General features: G+C 48.0%; 1 protein-coding gene across 1 annotated transcript; it reads left to right on the top strand.

Annotated features, from left to right (window-relative positions):
- KEL (Kell metallo-endopeptidase (Kell blood group)) lies at nucleotides 1–25,130 on the top strand. The gene is made up of 18 exons (XM_005900917.3): nucleotides 1–48; nucleotides 358–502; nucleotides 763–939; nucleotides 2,840–2,964; nucleotides 3,270–3,416; nucleotides 8,669–8,728; nucleotides 8,822–9,010; nucleotides 9,241–9,389; nucleotides 11,916–12,045; nucleotides 20,561–20,671; nucleotides 21,744–21,842; nucleotides 22,078–22,155; nucleotides 22,809–22,909; nucleotides 23,064–23,174; nucleotides 23,322–23,389; nucleotides 23,622–23,791; nucleotides 24,145–24,240; nucleotides 24,969–25,130. The coding sequence occupies exons 1-18, from the start codon at nucleotides 1–3 to the stop codon at nucleotides 25,128–25,130; spliced, it is 2,166 nt and encodes a 721-aa protein (XP_005900979.1).
- Nucleotides 25,131–25,500: the final 370 nt, after the last annotated feature.

The following is a 25,500-nucleotide window of genomic DNA, read 5'->3' as shown; positions in this document are numbered from 1 at the left end:
ATGTGGACTGAGCAAGCGAGTGGATCGGGGACACGCAGGAGATGGGAGGTAAGTGCGCAGGGCAGCATTCTGACAGCCCTTCCAGCTCCCAGGGGTCCAAAGAAGGCTGGGTTTGGGAGAATAAGGGGCGTTATCTCTGTACCAGGGGGTCCCAGCACCAACTAGCGGGGCAGAGCTCCGACAATCCTTCCAGCTCCCAGGGGTCCAAAGAGGCCTGGGTTCGGGAGAATAAGAGGCATTATCTCTGTACCACGGGGCCCCAACACCAACTAACTGTTCCTTCTTCCTCCTTCCCCCTCCCTCCCCCATCCCAATTCTCTCCATTGTGTGTTTTTTGTTTCCCGGTTCTCGGCACAGAGATCTCCAGAAGAGGAGCTGCACACCGCACAGGATGGATGGTGGCAAATGACCTTGCGGGCGCTAAGGACTCTTCTGCTCTTCAGTATAATCCTTGGTCTTTCTCTGCTGCTTTGGGGCTATGTGTTCCAGGGCTGTGGTCCTTGTAAGCGAGATCCTAGATCCCCCCACAGCCCACTCTCCATCCACCCATCCATCCTCCCAAGACCCACCACACATCCTGACCCCTGGGGGACCCGGGTTCCCAGCCTCGTGCCCCGTGAATCCCTCTCCTGCCCATCAGTCAGACCATTTCCTCCTCATCAGGGTCCCTGTCCCTTTCCCTAACCAGACACTTCTTTGCTTTGCCCCTTGGGGGGAGTCCTCATCGCTTCCTCTTTTGCAGCTCTGAGCTTTTCCCCACAGCCCCTTGCAAGACATCTGTGTGTCAGGACCTCCTGGATCTCTACTTGGCCTCTGGGAACACCAGTGTGGCCCCCTGCACTGATTTCTTTAGCTTTGCCTGTGGAAACATCAACAGGACTGGCAGTCCTTTTCAGGCTCTTGCAGAGGAGAACAAGCGACGAGTTCGAAGAATCCTGGGTAAGGGAATCAGGATGGAAGATTCTCTTGCTGTAGGTGCCATGGAGCCTGGAATGATCATGACTGTCCCTCCCAAGCCTGTGTGGCTGGGGAACAGCCAGCTTGTACCATGCTCCACTGGCTCCTAGGGAACTGCTAGGTTTGCTTCTCCATCGCCATACATTTCACAGCAGATCCTGCCTCTCTTCCATCTCTTCTGGTCCCTCTCATCCTCATTTCTTTAGCTGGTCCCTATCCCCTCACCTTTCCCATCCATCCACAGATATCTGTGTTATCTCCCTTAAATTTTCAGTCTCTACCCTGTGCCCGATGTCTTCCCACACTGGCGTCTCCTCAACACCTATTGCACTTTAATCCTTTTCTCCATTGCCCTCATTCTCCAGCCTTCAAATCCTTCTTGTCCCCTAATGCTCTCTTGTGGGTATTACCCTCTCACTCTCATCATTCCCCAGATCCCCGCTCTCACTATTATCTCCGGTCCTCCCTGAAACCTTAGACAATGGCATGCCAGTTGAACTGGAAGGAAGCTGAAACTGGGGTGCCAGAGATGGGTGATTGGAGATGATGGTGGGAGGAAAGAAGTGACAGAGTGGGTGAGAAGTGGTGGACGGGCTTTATCTGGTTGTGTGTAAGGGAAGAAATATAGAAGGACACAAAAGACATGCTGGAGGAAGGGGAGGACCAAGTTAAAAACCCTGGAGGTAGGAGAGTTTCTGTAGATGGTGGTTCTGTTGAAAAGAACCAAGAGGCGAACCATGAGGCAGGAACCCAGGCCACCCAGGAAGTAGGAAGGTGATCCCAGGATGTCGGTGGACAGTGATGAGGACTGAGGAATGAGAATACAACCAAAGAGATGCATTTTCTCTATCGGGGAGCCCAGAGAACCTGTTGACAGTATCAGTCAGAATTTGGAAGAAATAAATGTATCCCTTTGCCCTCCTTCTTTTGATGGGAAAGAGTGGAGGTGGGTATTCCCTGCATAGCAGAGGGCCGGGCTTTCAGGTACAGTACAGAGATAAAAAGAAAATGTACCCTTCAGACAGATTCTGTGGCCCACAATAGAACAAAAAGATATCAGGGGGCCTGAGTGAGTGGGGTTAGATAGGAGAGAGTGGAGGGTTCCAGTGGTGTGCGTTTGGGTAATTGTCATGTGTGTGTTTGTTTCCTGGGATCAGAGAGAGGGGAGAGTCTGGGCTAGGGGAGCCAGCACTGGTTTCTTGGCTTTGCCAAACCCTTCCTCATGTTCTTCTGCTCCTATCCCTTGAAAGTTCTCTGATTTCCCCGATTTTTCTAATTCCTTCGTTCATCTCCCTCTTACCCCTCGTTTCTACTCTTCTGCTTTTTCCATACTCTTCCCCCTACACCCTTGTCTCTTCCTCTTTATTGCCCTTCTTACATTTACTTTCCTTTTTTTCTTTTTTTTATGGTAGCCATTCCACTCGTCTTGTGGAGTATGAGATCTATCTTACTCACACCCACCCCCCAAACCAAGGATTGAACCTGGGCCCTTGGCAGTGAGAATGCAGAGTCCTTACCAGGGAATTTCCTCACCTTTCCTTTATCTTCCTCTTTGTCTTCTCCATGTTCTTATTCTTCCAGCAAATTGATCCAGCTCATGACTTGCCTGGTGGTACAGTGGTAAAGAATCTGCCTCCCAAGGCAGGGAATGTAGGTTCAATCCCTTGTTGGGGAACTAAGATTCCACATGCCTCATGAACCCAGCAGAGCAAAACAGAAAAAAAAAGAAGTTGTTCCCCTCATCCTCATGCCTGGGTTCCTCCCCTTCCCTCCTTTTCCCTGGGAATCCTCCCTTCCTTTCTTATAACCTTTCCATCTCCCACCTTCCCTGCTTATTTCCAAGCTGCCTCACTCCTTTAATTCTCCCCTGCTTCCTTTCTAGAAACCCCAGGTTCCTGGCGCCTGGCCCCTGGGGAGGAGAAAGCCTTTGAATTCTACAACTCCTGCATGAACATGAGTGCCATTGAGGCAGCAGGGGCCAGTCCCTTCAGACAGGTTATTGAGGAGGTGAGACTGGCACATCTACTGTTCTGGATGTGCAAAGCACACAAGACAAGTGTGTGCTCAGGGCTGCCATATTTTCTTCCCCATAGAGGATGGATCTCTTTCCTAGGAGTTTGGGAGGGAGGTGGACATGGCAATGATCTGTGGACATATCAAGACCTTGGCTGAGGGTAGGAAAAGGGGGACAGAGCTGGAGCCCTAGAAGCGGCAGGGGACTCAGGGTAGAAGTCAGGATGTAGCAATGGTGGTGAGGGATGTGCTCTGAGAGACTATATCCCTGTGTTGAGCGCTGTTTCTTTTCTTCCCAGCTTGGCGGCTGGTCGATCTTCGGTAACTGGACTCCGTTAGATTTTAACCAAACTCTGAGCCTTCTGATGAGTCAATATGGTCACTTCCCATTCTTCAGAGCATATTTGAAACCTCTTCCCACTCCTCCATACCTGCCAGTCATCCAGGTGAGGGATGTGCTGGCAAAAATGCAGGCCTGTCTCAAATTTGTTCTTAGACCAAAAAAATGTGCGATTCAGGAAAGCAACCTAACTTTGTTGTTGTTATGGTTCAGTCACTATGTCCTGTCTGACTCTTGGAGACCCCATGGACTGCAGCACGCCAAGCTTCCCTGTCCTTCACTATCTCCTGGAGTTTGCTCAAACTCATGTCCATTGAGTCAGTGATGCCATCCAACCATCTCATCCTCTGTCATCTACTTCTGCTGCCTTCAATCTTTCCCAGCATCAGGGTCTTTTCCAGTGAGTCAGCTCTTCCCATCAGGTGGTCAAAATATCAGAGCTTCAGTTTCAACACCATCCTTCCAATGAATATTCAGGGTTGATTTCCTTTAGGATTGACAGGTTTGATCTCCTTGGTGTCCAAGGGACTCTCAAGAATCGTCAGCACTGCAATTCAAAAGCGTCAATTCTTCGGCATTCGGCCTTCTTTATGGTCCAGCTCTCACATCCATACGTGACTACTGGAAAAACCATAGCTTTGACTATATGGACCTTTGTTGGCAAAGTGATGTCTCTCCTTTTTAATACACTATCTAGGTTTGGCAGAGCTTTTCTTCCAAGGAGCAAGTGTCTTTTAATTTTGTGGCTGTAGTCACTGTCCACAGTGATTTCAGAGCCCAAGAAAATAAAACTGGTCACTATTTCCACTTTTCCCCTTTCTATATCCAATGAAGTGATGAGGCCAGATGCCATGATCTTAGTTTCTTGAATATTGATTTTTAAGCCAGCTTTTTTACTCTCCTCCTTTACCCTCACCAAGATGCTTTTTAGTCCCTCTTCACTTTCTGCTATTAGAGTGGTATCATCTGCATATCTGAGGTTATTGATATTTCTCCTGGCAATCTTGATTTCAGCCTGTGATTCATCCAGTCCAGCATTTCGCATGATGTATTTTGCACATAAGTTAAATGAGCAGGGTGACAATATATAGCCTTGACATATTCCTTTCCAAATTTTGAACCAGTCAGTTGTTCCATGTAAGGTTCTAACTGTTGCTTCTTGACTTGCATACAGGTTTCTCAGGAGATAGGTTAGATGGTCTGGTATTCCCATCTCTGAGAATTTTCCACAGTTTATTGTGATACACACAGTCAAAGAGTTTACCATAGTCAATGAAGCAGATGTTTTTCTGGAATTCTCTTGCTTTCTCATTGATCCAACTAATGTTGGCAATTTGATGTCTGATTTCTCTGCCTTTTCTAAATCCAGCTTGTACCCCTGGAAGTTCTCAGTTCTCATACTGTTCAAGCCTAGCTTGAAGGATTTTGAGAATTACCTAGCTATCATGTGAAATAAGAGCAATTGTACAGTAGTTTGAACATTCTTTGACATTGCCCTTCTTTGGAATTGAAATGAAAGCTGACCTTTTCCAGTCCTGTGGCCGCTTCTGAGTTTTCCAAATTTGCTGACACATTGAGGGCAGCACTTTAATGGCCTCATATTTTAGGATTTTAAATAGCTCAGCTGGATTTCCATCACCTCCACTAGCTTTGTTGGTAGTAATGCTTTCTAAGGTCTACCTGACTTCACATTTCAGGATGTCTGGCTCTAGGTGAGTGACTGCACCGTTATCTTTAGGGACATTAATGTTGGAACCAGGGACTTGAGGTGAGATTAGGGGAGTTCTGGGAAGACCGTCTTTCTGGTCTTCCTTGTTGCTTATCTGAATCATCCCTGGAACACTGGACTCTTTCCCCCTGTGGCCTGTACTGCTCTTCTCTTATTTTCTTTTCAGTTTCCCCAGAGGGAGCTTTTTAAACCAAGAGCTAATTATGCTATTGTCTCTGTTTAAATGCCTTAAATGGCTCATTGGGTCTTCAGGATCCAGTTCTTAATCCTTAAGGAAGCCTTGCAAGCCTCCCTCTTACAAACTCCTCCAGCCTTATCTCCTCCTTATGCCCCAAGGCAAGCTTGTGCACTTATAGCTCCAAGGATAGTTCTCAGTTCTTTGTGTTCATGACTCCCTTTGCCTGCAACACCACTCCTCAATTTGCACACTCAGCCTGGAAAATTCCTATTTTTTGCATTTTGGTTTTGATGACTATCCCTTCCAGGATGTCCTCACCCTCCCCCTGGCTGCAATGGAGGTGGGCCTCTCTGTTCTCTCATTTCACGTGCTCTCAGCCTTGAACCCTGTCTTGAAGACTAAGTCTCTTAAGGACAGGCTCACACTTTATTCATTGCTGGTCCTCAGAACCTGGCACAGGGCCAGGCAGCTAGAGGCCCATGCCAGGTGCTTGTTGAGTGGGTTAATAAAACCTTGGAGGCATCGGTATTGTGGGAGGCAGCGTGATGCTATATATTTGGCCCCTACTTTCCAAAATTCCGCAAAACTACACGAGCATGAATATACAAGAACTGATAATCCTTGTGAGGTATTCTCAAGTTCAGTTCTCAGGGTGTGCTGAGGAGTGTAACTGGTGCAGCCTTGGGAAATTAGTTAAGATCTGAAATGGTTAAGGAGAAGCTCAGAGGGGAGAACTGGACTGAGCTCTGAAGCCTGGTTGATTCACCTAGGTGACAGTGAAGCTAAAGGGTCTTAAAAGGGCTGTAGGGAAGTCCTGAGATTAGGGAGGAGCCAGGAACAGTGTGACCCCTCTGCAGGTCAGTGAGGAGACTGGTCTCTTGAATAGAGGATTTGGGGTTGGGGTGGGGTGCGGTGGAAGGCAAAAGTAAAACTGAAGACATGAAGTTGAACCTGACTATTCCCAGCCTACAACATCAGACTGAGGTGATAACTTCTGACATAATAAGGGGTGGGGGGGGGGGGCGGGGGCTGGCGGCAGAAAGAGAGAGCTATGGAGGCTTTTCAAATGTGATGGTTTTACATAATGCCCAGGTAGAGTCAGTGGTTTTTGAGGTCAGCCTGGAGGTGCTGAGGAACCTAGTTGAGCAACCTTGATTCCAAATGGAGATGATTATGACAGAAATGGAAATTGGGGCCAGGAGGATGTAGACAACTTCATCCTAGTGGTGATTCATGGTCCATGGTGATTCAAGAGGACCTGGTGACAGACTGAATATCAATAAAAGAAGTGGAGAAATTAGAAAAGGACCCCACAGAGTTGGTTTGGTGTGCATGGAAGGAGGGTGGCTCCCATTGCCTTGAGACTAGATAGTCTCTGAGGGGAAATGCAGGTGGAGAAAATGACTTGAAGAGGGACATCCCAATGAGTTGGGGCCAGAGAGGAGGAAGAAGGGCCAGAAAGTGGGAGTCAAACCAGTTCCACTGAGTCACAAAGAACAGGGGAGAGGCCAGTTCAGGAGGGAGGAATCTTTGATTCCAGAGACTTCTGAGCTCAGAAAAGTAAGGAATGAGGAGACACCATAGGAAACCTTCTACTGGTTGTCGTTCAGTCCCTAAGTCTCATCTGACTCTCTGCGACTCCATGAACTGCAGTACACCAGGCTTCCCTGTCCTTCCCCATCTTCCAGAGTTTGCTTAAATTCATGTCCATCGAGTCGATGACACCATCCAACCGTCTCATCTTCTGTTGCTCCCTTCTTCTCCTGCCCTCAATCTTTCCCAGCATCAGGGACTTTTCCAATGAGTCGGCTCTTCCCATCAGGTGGCCAGAGTATTAGAGCTTCAGCTTCAGCCCTAGTCCTTCCAGTGAAATATGCAGGGTTGATTTCCTTTAGGATTGGCTGGTTTGATTTTCTAGACATAACGTCAAAACAATCATGAAAATGGATTCAGCTTGTATGGAGTTAGAAAGGAGGGAAGTTGAAGTAGACGCATAGATGACTTTTAGTTTTTTAAAGTTTGGACATGAAATGTGACAAAAGAGTCAAGTGAAAGCTTTTTTCAAGATAGCAGAAAAGTTTATAGCTCCAGGTAGAAGTAGGGGATTGAAGTCAGATAAGACAAGCCAAAAACATGGGAGAAAAACCCTTCAGGACAGAGATAAGGACATACCAGTGCCAGAACTAGGGTGAGGCACACGAGGGGAGTGGGCTATTTTCCTGGGGTGCAGAACTTAAGAGGGTACCAAAAACTCACTAATCAAATAGTATTTCAATAAATATTTTTTTAAATGTCAAAATCAATGCAAAAACCCATGATGAACAAAATATCCCTTTTTTGTTCACTGTAAATTAAAAAAAATTTTTTTTTCCTTCCCAAAATGGATCAAAACTCAATTGCAGACTTTTGGGGAGATATCTATGATTTTAAAAAATGATAAAAAATACATTGTGGATTTTAGGGGGAAATGCATGATGAGCAACATTTTACTATTACATTTTGGTTTTTTTTTTAAAGCATTAATTTAGATTTTTAAAATTTCAATGAAAATATGATTGATCTTGATTACTGAGTTTGCAGTACCTCTCTTTTTTTATGGAGCATAATTGCTTCACAATGTTGCATTAATTTCTTTACAACAAGGTGAATCAGCTGAATGTATACATATATCTCCTCCCCCTTGAGCCTCCCTCCCACGGCCCCCATCCCTCGAGGTGAGCTCTCTGTGGTGTGCAGCTGGTGCCCAATAGCTATCTGTGTTCCGCACGGTAGTGTATTTATGCCAATACCAGTCCCTCCGTTTGTCCCATCCTCCCCTTCCCCCACCCCGTCAGTATCCGTTTGTCCATTCTCTACGTCTGCGTCTCTGTTCCTGCCCTGAAAACAGATTCATCTGTAACAGTTTTCTAGATTCCATATATATGTGTCCATAGATGATATATATTTTTTTCTTTCTGATTTACTTCACTCTGTATGACAGACTCTAGGTCCATCTACATCGCTACAGATGACCCCATTCCATTCCTTTTTCGTGGCTGAGTAATATTCCATTGCATATATGTACCACTTCTTCTTTATCCATTCCTCTGTCCATGGACATTTAGCTTCCTTCCATGTCCTGGCTATTTGCACCTGATATGGGCATCTCATACCATTTATCCTAGACCTGGCTCTGGCATAGGCAACAGTTCCCTACAGGACAAGGGTCATTATGCTTCTCTCTTGCTGAGCACCCACAAACTAGCTGAAATGCCTTCTTTGCACATTTGCATGTTGGTACTTTTCCCCTTGTCCCTTAGCCCCAGTCTCTCTCTTTTTTGCCTTTCCCGCTCCTCCTCTTGGCCCCCCACATCCATTTCCTGAGTCTCCCTTCCTGGTCCATCCCATAGCCCCACACCTGGCCTCTCCTTCCTGCACATTTCCCACTTCTCTCAGCCTCTCTTGTGTCCAGATAGACCAGCCAGAGCTTGACGTTCTCCTCAAGCAAAAACAGGAACCGAACTATGCCCAGGTAAGATGGTGCCGCAGACCAAGGTCCTGACCTCTGACTCTGGAGAAAGGCAGGGGTCGATGGTGGCTGTGACTGAGGTTGCCTTTCCCCCAGATCCTGCGGGAATACCTGAGTTACCTGAATCGCCTGGTAACCTTGCTGGGAGGAGACCCAACCAAAGTGGGAAACGATGCCTCCTATTCCCTCTTCATTAACTCACAGCTGAACCAGTTCCTGAGGCCTGGGGAGCAGCAGCAGGCCCAGGGCAAGGTCTTCGAGATGGTCACAATTGACCAGTTGCAGGTGCCTCGAGCCAAGGGCTGGGGGAAGATGGGCATAAAGGTCTTGCTCCCAAACTTTTTTGATCTTCATGTCTTCTTTCTCCTCACTTCCTTAATTCTTAGTCCACCGCCTAACTTTCCTGACTCCATCCTTTCCCCAACCACCCCCTTTCCAATCCCTCTATATCCCAAGGGAGGGGAACCCCCATCTCTTTTCTGGTCCCCCCTCAACCTCTGTCTCTCTCCTTTAAGAGAGTGGCCCCTGCCATCGACTGGTTGTCCTGCTTGCAAGCAACGTTCGCACCGATGTCCCTGAGCCCCTCTTATCACGTCGCAGTCCATGACCTGGAGTATTTGAAAAACATGTCACAACTGATTGAGAAGGACCTGATGAAGCACAGGTTTGCCCCACTTCGGGGGTGGTGATGGAAAGAAGGTCTGAGGACCTGGAGGTCTCAGAGACAAAGGACACTGGAGAAGGCAGGCCAGTAAGGGCCTTGCAGGAAGATGGGAGTGATCCAGGGCCATGTGAAGGCAGGGAGCGGGTGGGATGGACAGCCTAGGAGGGCATAGAGGAAACAGGAAGAGGGTCTTGGAGGGCATGGGTAGGGAAAACGCACACAGAACAAGGGATCCAGGTAACCAACAAGACACAGGGTGTACTGAATGGAGCAGAGGACAGTTGCGGCATTTGTGTCTTGTCAGCAGCTGAGGGGTGTGGGCGGGAGAAGGAGGCACATGGAGGAGTTGGTGGAGGAGATGAAGGCTGGGAAAGCTGGGGAAAGGCTGCTCCCCAGCTGTATTTGAGGATTCTGGGCCCCTTGTGGGAAAGATCAGGAAGGTCTTGATGGACCCTGAAGGTCAGGAGAGGCAGGGTGAGGCTCCATGTTGGGCTCACTGCTGGCCCTGAGACTGTGTGGCCACCCCTTGGATACAGTGGCTTCCTCCCGGGACCTTGGACTCAAAGCCTTTCTTCATAGTAACTCAGTGGCAGCAACATCTAGAAGCTCCTTCGGAGGGAAGCAAACAACCATTCACACGGGTGCGAACAGGTCTGTGAGAATAAGTCAAACCCAGTGAGAGAGTTGCCAGCAGGGCAGAGAAAAGTCCTGGGTCCCAGCTCTGGTATTCTTAGAAGATGCCTCTTAAGAGGAGCTGAGGTGTCTTGGTTGTGGAAGTATTTGAATCTGTTTTGTTAAATTGAACTCCAGCCTTCTCCCCACTGTGAATTGAGAGGTCTCCCTCTTCATTTGGTTCTTTCTTCCGTCATTCTCCACCGCCAAACCAAACCACAGCAAGCAAGTGTTAGTGTTAGTCATTCAGTCGTGTCTAACTCTTTGTGACCCCATGGACCATAGCCCACCAGCTCCTCTGTCCATGGGATTCTCCAGGCAAGAATACTGGGGTGGGTAGCCATTTCCTGCTCCAGAGGATCTTCCTGACCCAGGGATCAAACCCAGGTCTGCTGCATTACAGGTGAATTCTTAATCATCTGAACCACCAGGATAGAAAAACTCTTTTTAAAATAGACAAAAGTTTTGAACAGTGGTTGCCAGGGGCTGAAAGGTGGAGAAATAGAGAAAGGTTGGTGAAAGGGTGCCAACTTTCAGTTATAAGATGAACACTCTCAAGATCCAGTGTATTCAGTTCACTTCAGTCACTCAGTCGTGTCTGACTCTCTGCGACCCCATGAATTGCAGCACACCAGGCCTCCCTGTCCATCACCAACTCCCGGAGTTTACTCCCCAGTCCCTCCCAGCATCAGAGTCTTTTCCAATGAGTCAACTCTTCTCATGAGGTGGCCAAAGTACTGGAGTTTCAGCTTTAGCATCATTCCTTCCAAAGAAATCCCAGGACTGATCTCCTTTAGAATGGACTGGTTGGATCTCCTTGCAGTCCAAGGGACTCTCAAGAGTCTTCTCCAGCACCACAGTTCAAGTGTATTGGGTAGGTCAAAAAGTTTGTTCTGGTTTTCCTGTAAGATATTATGGGAAGGATTGAGGGCAGGAGGAGAAGGGGGCGACAGAGAATGAGATGGTTGGATGGCATCATTCACTCAGTGGACATGACTTTGAGCAAACTCTGGGAGATAGTGATGGACAGGGAAGCCTGGTGTGCTGCAGTCCATGGTGTCACAAAGAGTTGGACATGGCTGAGCAACTGAACGACAACCCATGGAAAAACCTGAACAAACCTTCTGGCCAATCCAATGTAATATGGTGACTATGGTTGATAACGTATTACAGGCCGAGCTCATATAATTTTGCTTTGCTGTATTTCACTTTGTAGATACTGCTTTTTTTTTTTTTTTTTTTTTAAACAAATTAAAGGTTTGTGGCAACCCTGTGTCAAGCGAGTCTGGGGGCACCATTTTTCCAATAGCATTTTCTCGCTTCATGTCTCTGAGTTACATTTGGTGATTCTCATGATATCTCACCCTTTTTCAGTATTATTTTAATGGTTAAAGTGATCTGTGAGCTGTGAGCTTTGATGTTACTATCCCAATCATTTTGGAATTTTTTTTGCAATGAAGTGTTTTTAAATTAGGGCAAACAAGAAAAAAAGAAAAGCTCTTCTTGACGTGTTCACATGTCAAGCAGTTATTCTCTATAAATAAGGTTTCCCTCATAGCTCAAATGGTAAAGAATCTGCTTGCAGTGCAGGAGACCCAAGTTCAATCCCTGGGTAGGGAAGATCCCCTGGAGAAGGAAATGGCAACCCACTCCCGTATCCTTGCCTGGAAAATCCCATGGACAGAGGAGCCTGGTGGGCTGCAGTCCATGGGGGTCGCAAAGAGTCGGGCACAACTGGGCAACTAACACATACAAACTAACACATATTAACTGGGTGACACACATACAAAGGGAGGGTTTCTGGTGGCTTTCCCAGAGCCTGGGGTATATCATCGGTCTCTTTTCTCTCCACAGGGACTTTCTGCAAAGCCACATAATCTTCGGGCTGGTGAAGACACTTTCTCCAGCCCTGGACAGTCAGTTCCAAGAGGCACACAGATCGCTGAGCCAGAAAGTGGGGGAACTGACAGGACGCCCACCCATGGTGAGGAGAGCAGGGGAGGAATTCTTCCAGGTGGGGTGCTAACGGAGCATCTGCCATCTGGGGGGACACATGTGGACATAGCTCCCTCAGGAAGGGGCATGGGAACTAGATGTCCCCCAACATCTGGGCCTCCCGCAGAAGCCCTCAGCGCTTACACTGAGAGCTGGGACGCCAGGGAATGGACCCTTGGGCACATGTCTGGCTACCTCCAGGGCCTTTTTGCTGAGTATTAAAATCTAGATAGAAAACTGTAAGCTGCTCAAGAACTGCTTTTCCTTTGTCATGACCCCTAAACTATTTGCTGGGTTATCCTGAGCACTGTGACTTGAGGAGCTGGATGTACAGGGTTCCTTAGAGTGAGACGCGGTGTGGCAGGCAGGAGGTTCCCTAGAGTGAGATGCAGTGTGGCAGGCAGGAGGTTCCCTAGAGTGAGACGTGGTGTGGCGGGCAGGAGCCTTCGCTCTGTCCAGGTGGTTCCAGTGTTCCGTGTCCAGATGTGCTTCATCAAGAGCTCATCCTTCATATCCCTGGGGTCTGTCGGCCACACTGTGGGCTTCGTGGTGCCAATTCTGATATATCAGAGCACAGAGCTGTGTACCAAACGCGCTCCACTAACCAAAGTCCACTCTGACCGTACTCAGGACTGTGAACTTTGAAATCCTAGGTGGACACATCCCAATGTAAGCGGAAGCATCTAGAACATTAGATGCCCTCCAGCCTCTGTGACGCTTCAGGGCAGTCTTGTTCATCACTGGGTTTCTTTTTTTAGTAATTTGTGGATCATTTCTCTGCCTTGGAGGAATTTGTGGCTTTGGCAAATCTGAACTATCTACAGAATTTGAAGAAGGGAATTGTAAACACAGGGACTGGAATGTAGTTATTGCCGATGGAGACTTTAAACTGTGCTAAGCATTTTTCTAAGCCCTTTAAATGTAGGAGTTGATTGGATCCTCACAGCAGTTCCACGAGGAGGGCAGACCATGCCGTCCCTGTTTTATTGGTAGGTAAACGGAGACCCAAAAGTTAAGGATCTCATTCAAGGTGGTATACCTGCTAGGTTGTTAGAGCTAGGATTTGAACTCTGGCTTCAGCATCTGTGTGCTTAATCTTTGCAACAAACAAACAAAAGACCCCACAAAACACAAAACAAAAAAAATTCCCTAGGATATTCTCTCAGGTGGGTAGTCCCCAAGAGCCTTCTGCCCAGTCTTTCTCTTGACTCAGATGAGACAGAGCCCCAGGCCCTCGTAGTTGGGGTTGCTAGAAAATCCCTGGCAACAAACAAGTTCGTGTAAATTCCAGGGGCCTGGTAGTACTTTTGGAGGGATGTAAGAATGCTGACGTTGACATTCACATTTAAAAAATTTAGAAGGCTTACAAATTTCTAAAGTCATCACCCTTTATACACACATATATCCTTTATATATATATTTTATAATCCTTATCTCTCTGCATTTGTTGTTGGTTAGTTACTAAGTCACGTCCGACTGTTTTGTGAGAGCACGGACTGTAGCCCGCCAGGCTCCTCTGTCTATGGGATTTCCAATGTAAGAATGCTGGAGTGGGTTGCCATTCCCTTCTCCAAGGGATCTTTCTGACCCAGGGATGGAAGCCATATCATCTGCATTCAACAGGTGAACTCTTTACCACTGAGCCACCAGGGAAGCTTTTAGGATGTGTAATTGTCCTTGGACTTAAAAGCTGAGTCAGACTCTACCAACAGATAGTTCTGTGACTTGATGAAGCCCCTTCCCTGGTCTGGAATGGTACCAAATATGACACATAATAATAATAGCTGAAATATGTTGAGTAGTTACTCTATATCAGGCGGTGTTTATTTTATTTACTACTCTCAGAAATACTCTGAGGTCCTCAAAAGGACAAGTAACTTTCCCAAGACCAAACACCTCATAAGTGAAGAAACAGACTCCAAAACAGGTCTGCCTGACCTGTGAGGTCACATTTTTAACAACAAACTGCAGGGTTGAGAAATAGTGGGTGGTAACAAAAAATGCTTTGGCAAATTCTTTCTGTAAAGATCAAGATAGTATATTTTTTTGGCTTAGTGGTCTATGTCAGCTGTGTTGCAACCATTCATCTCTGTCCTTGTAACATAAGACCAATCATATGCTCAGTAAATGAATGGGTGTAGCTGTGTTCTAAGAAAGGTCTTGTTTAGATGCTCTCTGAATTTCCAAGATGGAGAGATCAGGGTTTAAACGGTCAGTGAGATAGCTGAGCAGGAGGTAGGCCATAAGGAAGCAGTGTCTAGAGAGAGGAAAGGGTTTTCCGGGAAAGGAAAGAATGTCGTCTCATTGCGACGAGAAGCCTAGTCGAGGCTTGGTGCAGTGTGAGGGACCCTCTTGGTGGCTCTGGCTGAGAAGAGGTGACAGGGCTTGCTGGAAGGCTGTCCTGCTTGCCTGGGGGGTTGAAAATCAGCCTGGAAACCAGTGCAACTGAAGCAGAGAAAGCAAAGAGAGTAAGAATAGGGAGGAAATCAGTGCTTCCCAGATGGCTCAGTTGGGTAAAGAATCTGCCTGCAATACAGAAGACATGGGTTCAATCCTTAGGTCAGAAAGATCCCCTGGAGGAGGGCATGGCAACCCACTCCAGTATTCTTGCATGGAGAATCCCATGGACAGAGGAACCTGGGAGGTTACAGCTCATGGGATCGCAGAGTCAGACACGACTGAAGAGACTAAGCATTGTGGGGGAGGGGGGCTGGAGGTAATGGAGGGAGGAGGAAATCAAAGAGGGCTACTGCTGCTGCTGCTAAGTCGCTTCAGTCATGTCCGACTCTGTGCGACCCCATAGACAGCAGCCCCCCAGGCTCCCGCGTCCCTGGGATTCTCCAGGCAAGAACACTGGAGTGGGTTGCCATTTCCTGCTGCTGCTGCTGCTAAGTCGCTTCAGTCATGTCCGACTCTGTGCAACCCAGGAGGGGATTATACCAGGCCCTGGTCAGTCACTGTAAGGTCTTGAGTTTTTCTCTTCATGTAACAGGGGCCTGTAGAAGGATTTATCTGTTTTATGTTTTAAAAGAACATATTCTGTAGGTAAGCAGCAGTCTCCTGATGGATGTTTGGTGTGAGAGAGGGAGTGGAGTCAAAGACACCACGGAGCTTTTGGCCTTAACTGGACCAAAATGTGTATTTCTATCCGATGGTCATGAATTACAGATGTCTCACCATGTTCTTCTGAATGAATTCCAATTTGTAATGCTCTGATTCAAAAGGACTGTCAGGTCTCATTTGACCATATTTTGTTTATTAATTTTGGGTATATGTAGTCAGTGAAAATGGCTGTTAAGCCAAGTTTTTCTCTTATTAAACTCGAGAAGCTGAGTTTGGGAAATTAAAAGCAGAACTTCATATTTGTGTCTGTTAAGGGTAAACTATTTACATTCACGCCAACATGTGTGTTTACTCAGGGGATTTTAGCCTTTGTTTCAGTGATCTATGATTTCTGCCTTGAGTCATTTGTGGTTTTGTTTACTGAGTCTTCATCTAGATTACTGGTAAGATTCTGCAGAGGAAAGAGTATTGATTCAGGTTATTGAAGACCAGTGTAGTCAGCAATCCATTTATGCAACAAATATTAATTGAGTCCCTATTATATGCCAGACACTTCTCTAGACTCTTTGGATTCTTCATGAACAAAATAGATATAAATCTCTGTCCTCAAATGCTTCTATTCTAACGGAGACAGAAAGACTATAAACTAAATAAAATACACTGGATGGTATTGGAAAAAAAGTGAAAGTGTTAGTTGCTCAGTCACGTTCCATTCTTTGTGACCCTTTAGACTTGCCCGCCGGGCTCCTCCATACATGGAATTCTCCAGGCAAGAATATTGGAGAGGATAGCCATTCCCTTCTCCAAGGTATCCCGACTCAAGGTTCAAACTCAGGTCTCCTGGATTGCACACAGATTCTTTACCATTTTAGCCACCAGGGGATGGTATTAAGTGTTATGAAAAAATAAAAAAGGAAAGAGGGAGAGAAGATACCCAGTGTGGACATGTTACAATGTTCAGTGGGGCAGTCAGGGAAGCTCGTACTAAATTGGAGACATTAATCACTGGCATTCCCTTCTGGGTCAGCCAGTTCAGAATCCACTCAAACAACACTGTTATTTAACATGGATTTTTCCATCGATTTCACAAGGACATAACTTACGGTTGTACCAGATGGTATCTTGAAATCAAGATAGCACCAACAGAATGGAGTAGAACTTGAGAGTTTACAGAGCGCGTTCTGTGTGGTATTTCCCCTGTTATCCCAAGCAGCTCTGTGAGCTAGGCAGAACAGGCATTAGGCTCCTATGTACAGCTTGTGTAATTGAAGTGCGAGGGTGTAAGTTATTATAGTAATTCACATTTAGTAAATGCTGAATTCTCTATGCAGAGGGAGAACCACCGTGATCCTGGAGGATGAATTTGGCTCATGGGTGTGTTTCGTTGGACTCTAAAGATTTTTACAAACTTTTCATGAATGGCTGGCTTTCAAAAATTAGGCGATGACACACAAAAAGAGTTCCAGCCCTTTTGGTTGTTGTTTTCAACGTGAGTGCTGAGTTAGCCTCCTCCCAGGGCAACAAATGACTGGAACTGAGGGATGCAGCCAGTAGGCCTGGATATGGGGTTGCCATCACCCCTTCTAGTCCTGGGGTTCTGAAGTTGGGCTGCTTCTGTTATTTATGGTACCTCACGGCTCCTGTTTGAGTTTGTGACTCTTGATCTACTGTTCATTCTAATTTAGTGACCCTTTAAAAATGATGACATTTATTTTTAGTGCTAAAAATATATTCATATCGTCACATTACTTTTAAAAACTATTTTATTTTAAACTATAGCTGATTAACAATGCTGTGATAGTTCGGGTGAACAGTGAAGGGACTCAGCCGTACATACACATGTATCCATTCTCCCCAAACCCCTCCTCCCATCCAGGCTGCCACATAGCACTGTTCACACTTTCCCGTTCTATACAGTAGGTTCTTGTTGCTCAGCTGCTCAGTCGTGTCTGATTCTTTGCAACCCTGTGGACTGTGGCCCCTCCAGGCTCCTCTGTCCATGGGATTCTCCAGGCAAAGACACTAGAGTGAGTTGCCATTTCCTCTTCCAGGGGATCTTCCAAACCCAGGGATCAAACCCATGGGTTGAATCCACGTCTCCTGTGACTCCTGCATTGCCAGGCATATTCTTTACTACTAAGCCACCTGGGAAGCCCTCCAGTCCTTGTTGGTTACCCCTAAAAATGATGAAATTTGAAAATAATTTTGACATTATTCATCCCCAGTTATCCTACACTGGCCCTCAGAGTGTTAGTCACGAAGTCGTGTCCTGAATACTGAAGCGGGTTGCCATTTCCTTTTCCAGGTAATCTTCCAGATCCAGGGATTGAACCTGGGTCTCCTGCATTGCCACTAGATTCTTCACTGTCTGAGTCATACCAGTGAAGCCACCAGGGCCCCAGAAGTTACACATTATTTTCCAGGTGTTCAAAAATAGTCGGTTTAATGATTCATTCTAGAATTGTGTTTCAAAATGCGCATTAAGGATTCCTGGCTCACCTGTAATCTCTAAAATCTACTTTCCCCTTACTGAAAATTGCGCAGAAATCCACTTCCCTCCAAACTCTTGGAGTTTTTCTTGATTTCTGTCATGTTTGTCACTCATGGTTCAAAGGTTCTATCTGCAAATATTTTTCTTTCTTTTTTTAAAATGTGTTTTATTCAAGTAGAGTTGATTTAGAGTGTTTGTTAATTTCTGCTATACAGCGAAGTGATTTTGTTTTATATATATATATAAAATTTATAGAGCACGTTCTGGGTAGTATTTCCCCTGTTCTCCCGAGCAGCTCTGTGTGCATACATATATACATACACACACATTGTTTTTCATATCCTTTTCCATTATGGCTTATCACAAGAAGTTGAATATAGTTCCCTATGCTGTACAGTAGGACATTGTTTATACACTCTCTATGTAATAGTTTGCATCTGCTAATCTCGAACTCCCAATCCATTTCCCTACTCACATCTCTACAATTTTTTTTTCTGTTTCTTGATCTATTGAGCCTCATTATCTTGGATTTTAATTATTTCTTTCATCCTTTATACTTTAACAGTGATTTTTTTTTCTTTCTCTACGACTAATATGGTATACTGTATCATCTCATGTCTCAAGAGACAACTCAGATCCTGATAACCCCCAGCAGATGAATACATAACCTGTCAACCTCCACCCCTGAGACTTAACATTCATTTATAGATCCTGGAAGTGACTTTTCTGCATATAGAACATACGACTCAGCACAGTTGTGACCAGAAGAGTCGCAGAGTGGCACAGGGACAGCAGTGAGTGGTCTAAGGTGGTCTCTGTGTGCTTCAGGAACCAAGTCAGTGTCTACCATGGCCCAGGCTATGGGCTCTGGCATGGAGCTGGCAAAGGCTGCTAAGGGCAAGAATCGGCAAAGGGGATCAGGAAGCAACTCAAGAATCAGGAGGGCCAGACAGGGCAGGCAGACCCACATCATCAAGCTCAAGGCTCACGTGCTCGCTGCTGTCTTGGGTGCAGCCCTCCACCACCTTCCGCTGTCTGCTGAGAAGCAGTCTCAGAACTGAGCTTGTCCTCAGGAGGCTGCAGGAGATGAAGCCAAAGGTGGCCAGCAGAGTCTGCCCCTGTCCCCGGCATTGCTGTCAGACCCAGGGGCCTTTCTATTTGTTTTCCATGTTTGTGAGCTTCAGAGCATCAACTAATACAGTATTAAAAGTGTCTGAGTCCCTACTCACCAGGAGAAGGTACTTAATAGACCTCACGGCGAGGGGGCAGACAGGAACACAGAGACATGGGCAACTGGGTCTGGAGCAACCTCCAAAAAGATAAACATTCTAATAGGCAGGCCCAGGAGTGTCTTCAACAACAACAGTAGTGCTTTCCTTTCTCTTTCCTCTTCCATTGGAAGCCCCATAAGCGATCTCCAACCTTAGGACCAGAAGGTATGGTGGCAGCCCATGTCACTTTCCTGACAGGAGGCCCCGGGGGGTAAAGAAGTAACAGGAATGAAGTCTAGTGACTTCGTGCCACTCAACCCTAATTAACATATTAATAGGTTTTTCCTAAGTTCCCACTCAGCTTTCCCTACTCGCGCCTCCTTGAATTTGTCTCTCACCTGCCCTGCGTCATTTCTGCAATGCCATCCACACCAGCATCTCTCTCTTGTTCATTATTCTTTCCACCCTGCTGTTTAAAACCACCCTGATTGCCAAAGTCCTCTTTGAGTTCTTATCTATCTGTTTCTCCTCCTTTGAAGGTGTCCATCATCTCATCCTATATTCTTTTTAAAAAATATATTTATTTTGTTTTATTTATTTGACTGTGTCGGATCTTAGTTGCAGCACACGGGATCTTCATTGCATGATGTGGGATCTCTAGTTGTGGCATTTGGACTCTCTAGTTACGCTGTGGGCTCCAGAGCAATTGGGCTCGGTATTTGTGGTATGGACTTCATTGCTCTGTGACATGTGGGCTTTTAGTTCCTCAACCAGGAATCGAACCCACGTGCCCATCCCCTGCATTGCAAGGCAGAGATTCTTAATCACTGGACCACCAGGGAAGCCCCTCATCCTATATTCTTTTCCCTGATTTGGCAGAAAGCTCCTTAGCTCTCTGAATTGCATATATTTCATCTTTTCTTTTTTCCTCTTCTCCTACCAAGCAATATGGTATCTAAAACTCGATTTTGCTCTGATAACTTTCTTCTTTATAAGAGAAGGTCCTACCATTTGCAGAATGGGGAAGGAAGGCAGGAGGCAGGGAGAAATTTCCTTCTTCAGTTCCTAGTTTAGGTAAAGAAGCTTGGGAGGAGGGGTGTCTTCACTGGGATCCCTGAGCCATGCACGTGTTGGGAGGGGTGTGCGGTAGGCAGGACGAGGTGGCAAGCAGACCTGCCAAAGTGAGAGGGCTGGCTCTGTGTGAGTGTATTAGTCGCTCAGTCGCATCTGACTCATTGCGACCCCATGGACTAACCTACCAGGCTCCTTTGTCCATGAAATTCTCCAGGTAAAAATACTGGAGTGAGTTGCCATTTCCTTCTCCAGGGGATCTTCCTGACCCAAGGATCAAGCCAGGGGTCTTCTTCATTGCAGGCCGATGCTTTACCGTCTGAGCTACTAGGGTTGAATCTAGTCCTGTCCTTCCCAGGAGCCCTTTAGTTATCCAGAAGGATGCTTCCCAGAGGCCTTGCTTTCAAACTCAGTAGGCAGTAAACAAGGATAGCTTGCCCAGCCCAGGCTCATGACTAATGCTGGAGAAGTCCTGAGCCCCTTTGTGCTAAGCAGCAAACTCCCCATGTGTGTCACCAAAAGGGTTTATAGACCAAAGGGAGACAGACCCAGAAAGTCCAGAAAAGAGAACGTCCCCTGGGGGAGAGGGTCTAGGCAAGACTGGCCTGGAAAAGTGGATGAGGAAGAACCCTTGACAGGAGCCGCTCATTCCAGCTTTGTCTCTGCAGCCAGTCCACCCTCGCTGGATGACGTGCGTGGAGAAGACAGAAGCTTTCTTCGAGCCCACACTGGCCACCTTGTTCATCAAGGAGACTTTCAAACCCAGCACCCATAGTGCTGTGCGTGAGAGCTCCTCTTCAGCCGACGTCCTCCCACCCCTTCCCACCCAACCCATCTTCTCGACTTTGCCCTTCTTGATGGTTTCCGTGGTCAGAGAACCAGGCAGTTAGAGAATCCAGAGAGGGACATGCAGAACCCCTAGAGTCTGCATGGTTTAGCTCTGAGACACAGAGTCCACGCGGCACATACCAATCTGAACAAGCCATCCGGCTTTACTGCTCATGTGTTTCTTCAACCATAAAATGAGAAAACTGAACTCCGTGACCTCTAAGCCTACTCCTTGTCTGTCTATGATTTTTGAACAACTTGTGAAACGATGTAAGAATGGCATGCTATCACTGTAAGAAACACCCATGGTAACTCCTGAATGCCTTGCAGAGGCTACCATGTGCGTGGTACTCTTGCAAGCGATTCGCAGGCACTGCTTTAATTCCTGGTATTGCAGAGGGGTTAAGTGATTTGCCCAAGACCACACAGCTACCCCAAATAGCGGAGTCAAGGTTTGAACTCAGGTTGCCAATGCTGTCATCTATTTTCCTCCATCTAGAAAGGAAATGCACAGGATGGTAGACGGCAGAGGAAGTGATAACTCCACAGTCAGGGCGCATGGCTGGGACGGCTTTAGCTTGTTGGGAAGCAGACGAAGCCGGGAAGATGGGGAAAGGAAATGCAGGCCTTCAGGAAGATGGCTGAGGAGGGCAGAGAGCAGAGAAGGGGATGGTGGTCCTCTTCCTCCCCCAGCTTTCTGAATGGATTGCCTGACCAAGAGGATGGTGTCTCCCCTGCAGGCTGAGGTCTCCCCTCAGACAGGAACTATTTCCCCCATCAGCTGTTAGGAGTCAGCCGTCCCCACCTTCCTGTTCTGTGCTTGATACTGCCTTTCCATCACCACAGCTCTCTGTGCCCTGAGTTTTTGCTCACCTAGCAGATACCACTTCCTCTTTCTGAGGTCTTCCTCCCCCAGGCAGCTCCTCAGGGCCAAGGCCCCTTCCTGGAGGGCTGGTGGGCAGGACCCAGGACTAAGACTGATCCTGATCGTGTTTTCTTCTCCCTGCGCCCTCCTGCCTGCAGGCCATGGAATTATTCACTACCATCAAGGATACCTTCATCTCTCACCTTCATACAGTTCCCTGGATGGATAGAGAGACCCGGGCAGAGGCCCAGGACAGGGTAAGGCCAGAAGGAGACAGCATGGGGATGTGTAATGGGAGTCAGCAGAGGTGGGATCAGGACAGCACAGTGACTGGGGAAGGGTGCTCAGGGCACGAGGCAAGTGTAACCACCAAAGTGCCACACGGACATCCTGGTGACACTACCAGAGGAGGGGACAGGGCAGTGAGCAGGAGAAAGTCCTTATGATAGACCCGAGTTCGCTAGAGTCCTCTACCTTCATGTCTCTTCCCAGCTTACCCAACTGCAGGTGAAGATGGGGCCCTCTGAGTGGGCCCTGAAGCCAGACCCGGCCAGACAGGAATACGACGACGTGAGTCCCCACCCTTGCCAGGCCCTTTCTAATCCTCAGCTCCCTCATCCTCTGTGCTATCTAAGTAGCAGACAGTCATTTTCCCTGGTTGACCCTAACCCACCCCTTCCCTGCCCTGGTGCTGACTGGGCTCGATGGGCGAGCAGCCACACAATGGGGCTTCCCTGGTGGCTCAGTGGTAAAGAACCTTCCTACCAATGCAGGAAACATAAGAGACACGGGTTTGATCCCTGGGTGCGGAAGATCCCCTGGAGGAGGGCGTGGCAACCCACTCCGGTATTCTTGCCTGGAGAATCCCATGGACAGAGGAGCCTGGTGGGTTATATAGTCTGTGGGGTCGCAAAGAGTCAGACACGACTGAAGTGACTTAGCATACACAGGCACACTGTAGGTTTTGCCAGCAGAAGAACAGAACTTTTTCAGGTAATGGTGAGTGTGTGTGCACTCTCACACCCATGCATTTGTGTGACTTGCTTGAGTGTGTGTGTGTGCTGATGTACGTGAAGCTGGTTCACAGTAACACACAGTGGTGTCCTGGCGCCAGCTTTCCACTGTTGTGGGGATGTCTCTGGTTCAGACAGCCACATCAGGGTGCATCAGTGTGCGCCTGCATTTGTCTCCATGTATTTGAGTCACATCCTGGCTCCTCCCAGGTGCAACTTGGACCCAGCTTCCTCCAGACCTTCCTGAGCTGCGTCCGCTCCCGCCAAGCCAGAGTCATCCAGGGGTTCTTGCAGCCTTTCTCCAGTCACAGGTATGAGAGCCAGGGAGACACAGACACCACATCCCAGAGACAGCTATCCACAATTCCCAGGAAAGACACAGAGGTTCGGGAGAGCAGCAGCAGTCCTTCAGGAAGGACGTCGGGTAAATGATGGAGCTGGAGTTTGGGTGTGCTCTTCCCGCAGGTTGCAGGTGCTCCCCTGGGGCCTCAAGGCTTCCTATTCAATACCTGACCATGTGATGGTCTTCCCAGCCGGACTCCTCCAACCCCCATTTTTCCACCCTGGCTACCCCAGGTATGGGCCATTCTCTGAGGTGGGCAGGAAGTCTCCTGAGAGTCATGGACCAGTGTTATGATGAATGATGGACAGGACTTGTGGTTGGAGAACTGGGGCCAAACCTTGGAAGGACTCTGAGAGTCAGATGAGCCCTTGTCTCCCTAGAGCTGTGAACTTTGGCGCTGCTGGCAGCATTATGGCCCGTGAGCTGTTGCACATCTTTGACCAGCTCTGTGAGTAGCAGCGGGCCACTGGGAGGACTGGTAGGTGGGGCCAACGGGAAGGCAGGTGAGGTCCCCAAAGTTTGCCCAGAGGAGGAGGCAGGGAGGCTGTGCCAGGGCTCCAGGTGGGTGTGTCCTGGAGCTTTTGCAGCTCTCTCAGGAGCCAGTGCAGTTTGTAGAAGCCCCACAGCTTCACCCCGGCATCACTCCTCACAGTTTCCCCCGCGTGCCCCATTTCCAACAGTACTCCCTGGGGGCTGCCCAGCCTGTGACACCCGTGCCCTGCAGAAGGCACTGCTGTGCCTGGAACGCCTCTATGCTGCCTTACCGTCACCCAAGGGAACCTCCTTCAATGTCTCCCGCACGCTTCTGGAGGATGCTGCAGACGCCGGGGCACTGGCCATCGCACTGAAGGTAACATATCCCAAGGGCTGGGATCTAGTTTTACCAGTAGAATAGACAGCCTGTCGCTAGTGTTTCCTTCCACCATCCCTCATGCAAACATGGCAAAGCTTTCTGCCCTTCACATCCCTACTGAACAGCTGGCAACTTGAGGGCTCCCCACCCCCACTCCACAAGCCCTCTTTTCTAGGCTATCCATAGATCTTACAGCAAGGATGTCTTCTCCTGGTTCAGATTAGTGTGTCAGGGCTGAACTTGGGAAGGACCAGGAGCTGGCTTTGGATATTGTATATAGGGCATCAGACTTCCAGTTGGCTACGGGTCTGGAGCCTATGGCCAACTCTCCATGCCACCCCCATATCCAGGCATACAAAAAGAGGCTAGTTCTGTTCCGTGGGGAAACCATCCTGCCCAACCTAGACCTCAGCCCCCGGCAACTCTTCTTCCGAAGCTATGCCCAGGTAAGCCGCCGCCATCTCCCACCAGGGCTTAATCCACGTGGGATAAATACCCTCCTGTTATTGCTCAGAGAATCTCTCCTGCCTGAAACATCTCCCCGCAGTGTCCCCAACCCTCTGCTGCACAAATCCACACCGTCACCCTTTCACACATGTGCCCTGGGGACCGTCCTTCATCCTACTATAAATTCTTCTACCGAGTCCAGCACTCCCTTCAAAAAAAAAGAGGAAAAAAAAAATCCTAAATTCCTCCTTGAGATGAGACCAACTTTTGTCTTCTCTCATTTCTTCTAGAAATACCGACCCCTTCCAAAAGAGCCTTAACAGACTATCCACTGATCATATTCCTCCTTGGAGACCCCGCCCCTAGGTGGGGTCCCCACCTGACATACCCGCCCCGCCCGGTGCCATGTATTCCCTCAAAAGACACTGTCCCCAGTCCCCCGGGACACTTGAAGACCCCCACAGAGTTCTCACAACAGACCTGCCTCTAGGGCACTTTAAGATGTTATGATGACACAGTTCCACCCTCACCAGATACCCGCTGCCAGATTAAACGACCTACAAATGGTAAATATCTTCTTTCTCCCCGAGGCCCTTGGAGCACTGCTGTCCCCGCTTTTCTCTTTGTCTGCTCCCTTGTCATTGCCTGGTCACCAGGTCTGCTGCGTCCTGCTGATCTGAGGCTCTGCTGTTCTCCTCACCCCGTGTGGACCTCTTTTTCTCCCCAGGTGATGTGTAGGGACCCCAGCACCCAGGATCCTCAGGACATTCGCAGCCCTCCTACCCTTCGAGTCCACGGGCCCCTAAGCGACAGTCCAGCCTTCACCAGACACTTCCGCTGTCCCCAGGGGGCCCTCCTGAACCCCCCCAGCCGCTGCCAACTCTGGTAACCTGGCCGGTTCCCAATGAGGTCTCAGTACAGGTGTATCGGCATCTCTGCGCCCCATCCCTGGAATCAGGGCAACACCTCCTCTGCCCGTCCATTCCAAAAATAAAAGCTGGCCCTTGGCTTCTGCCTGTCTCCTAAGAACAATTTCCTGCTGTGCCTTGTGCCTAGAAGTCAGAAAAAATGAGAGCAGGCCAAGCAGAATTCCATGGACGTGAGCTAAAGCAGCAATCACTGAGCTGAAGGTTGGTGGGCCAAAGGTCTCGTGACTAAGCAGACTGCTTAGAAACAGAATGAAGCTGCCCCCAGCTGCTTACAGGAGTTGATTATTACTTTCATTGTTGCTGCCTCCTCTCCCTGGTCTGTTGAATAGA

This window comes from Bos mutus, chromosome 4, assembly GCF_027580195.1.
Source record: "Bos mutus isolate GX-2022 chromosome 4, NWIPB_WYAK_1.1, whole genome shotgun sequence".
Taxonomy (NCBI): domain Eukaryota; kingdom Metazoa; phylum Chordata; class Mammalia; order Artiodactyla; family Bovidae; genus Bos; species Bos mutus.
This window is presented reverse-complemented; position numbering and strand designations above follow the sequence as displayed.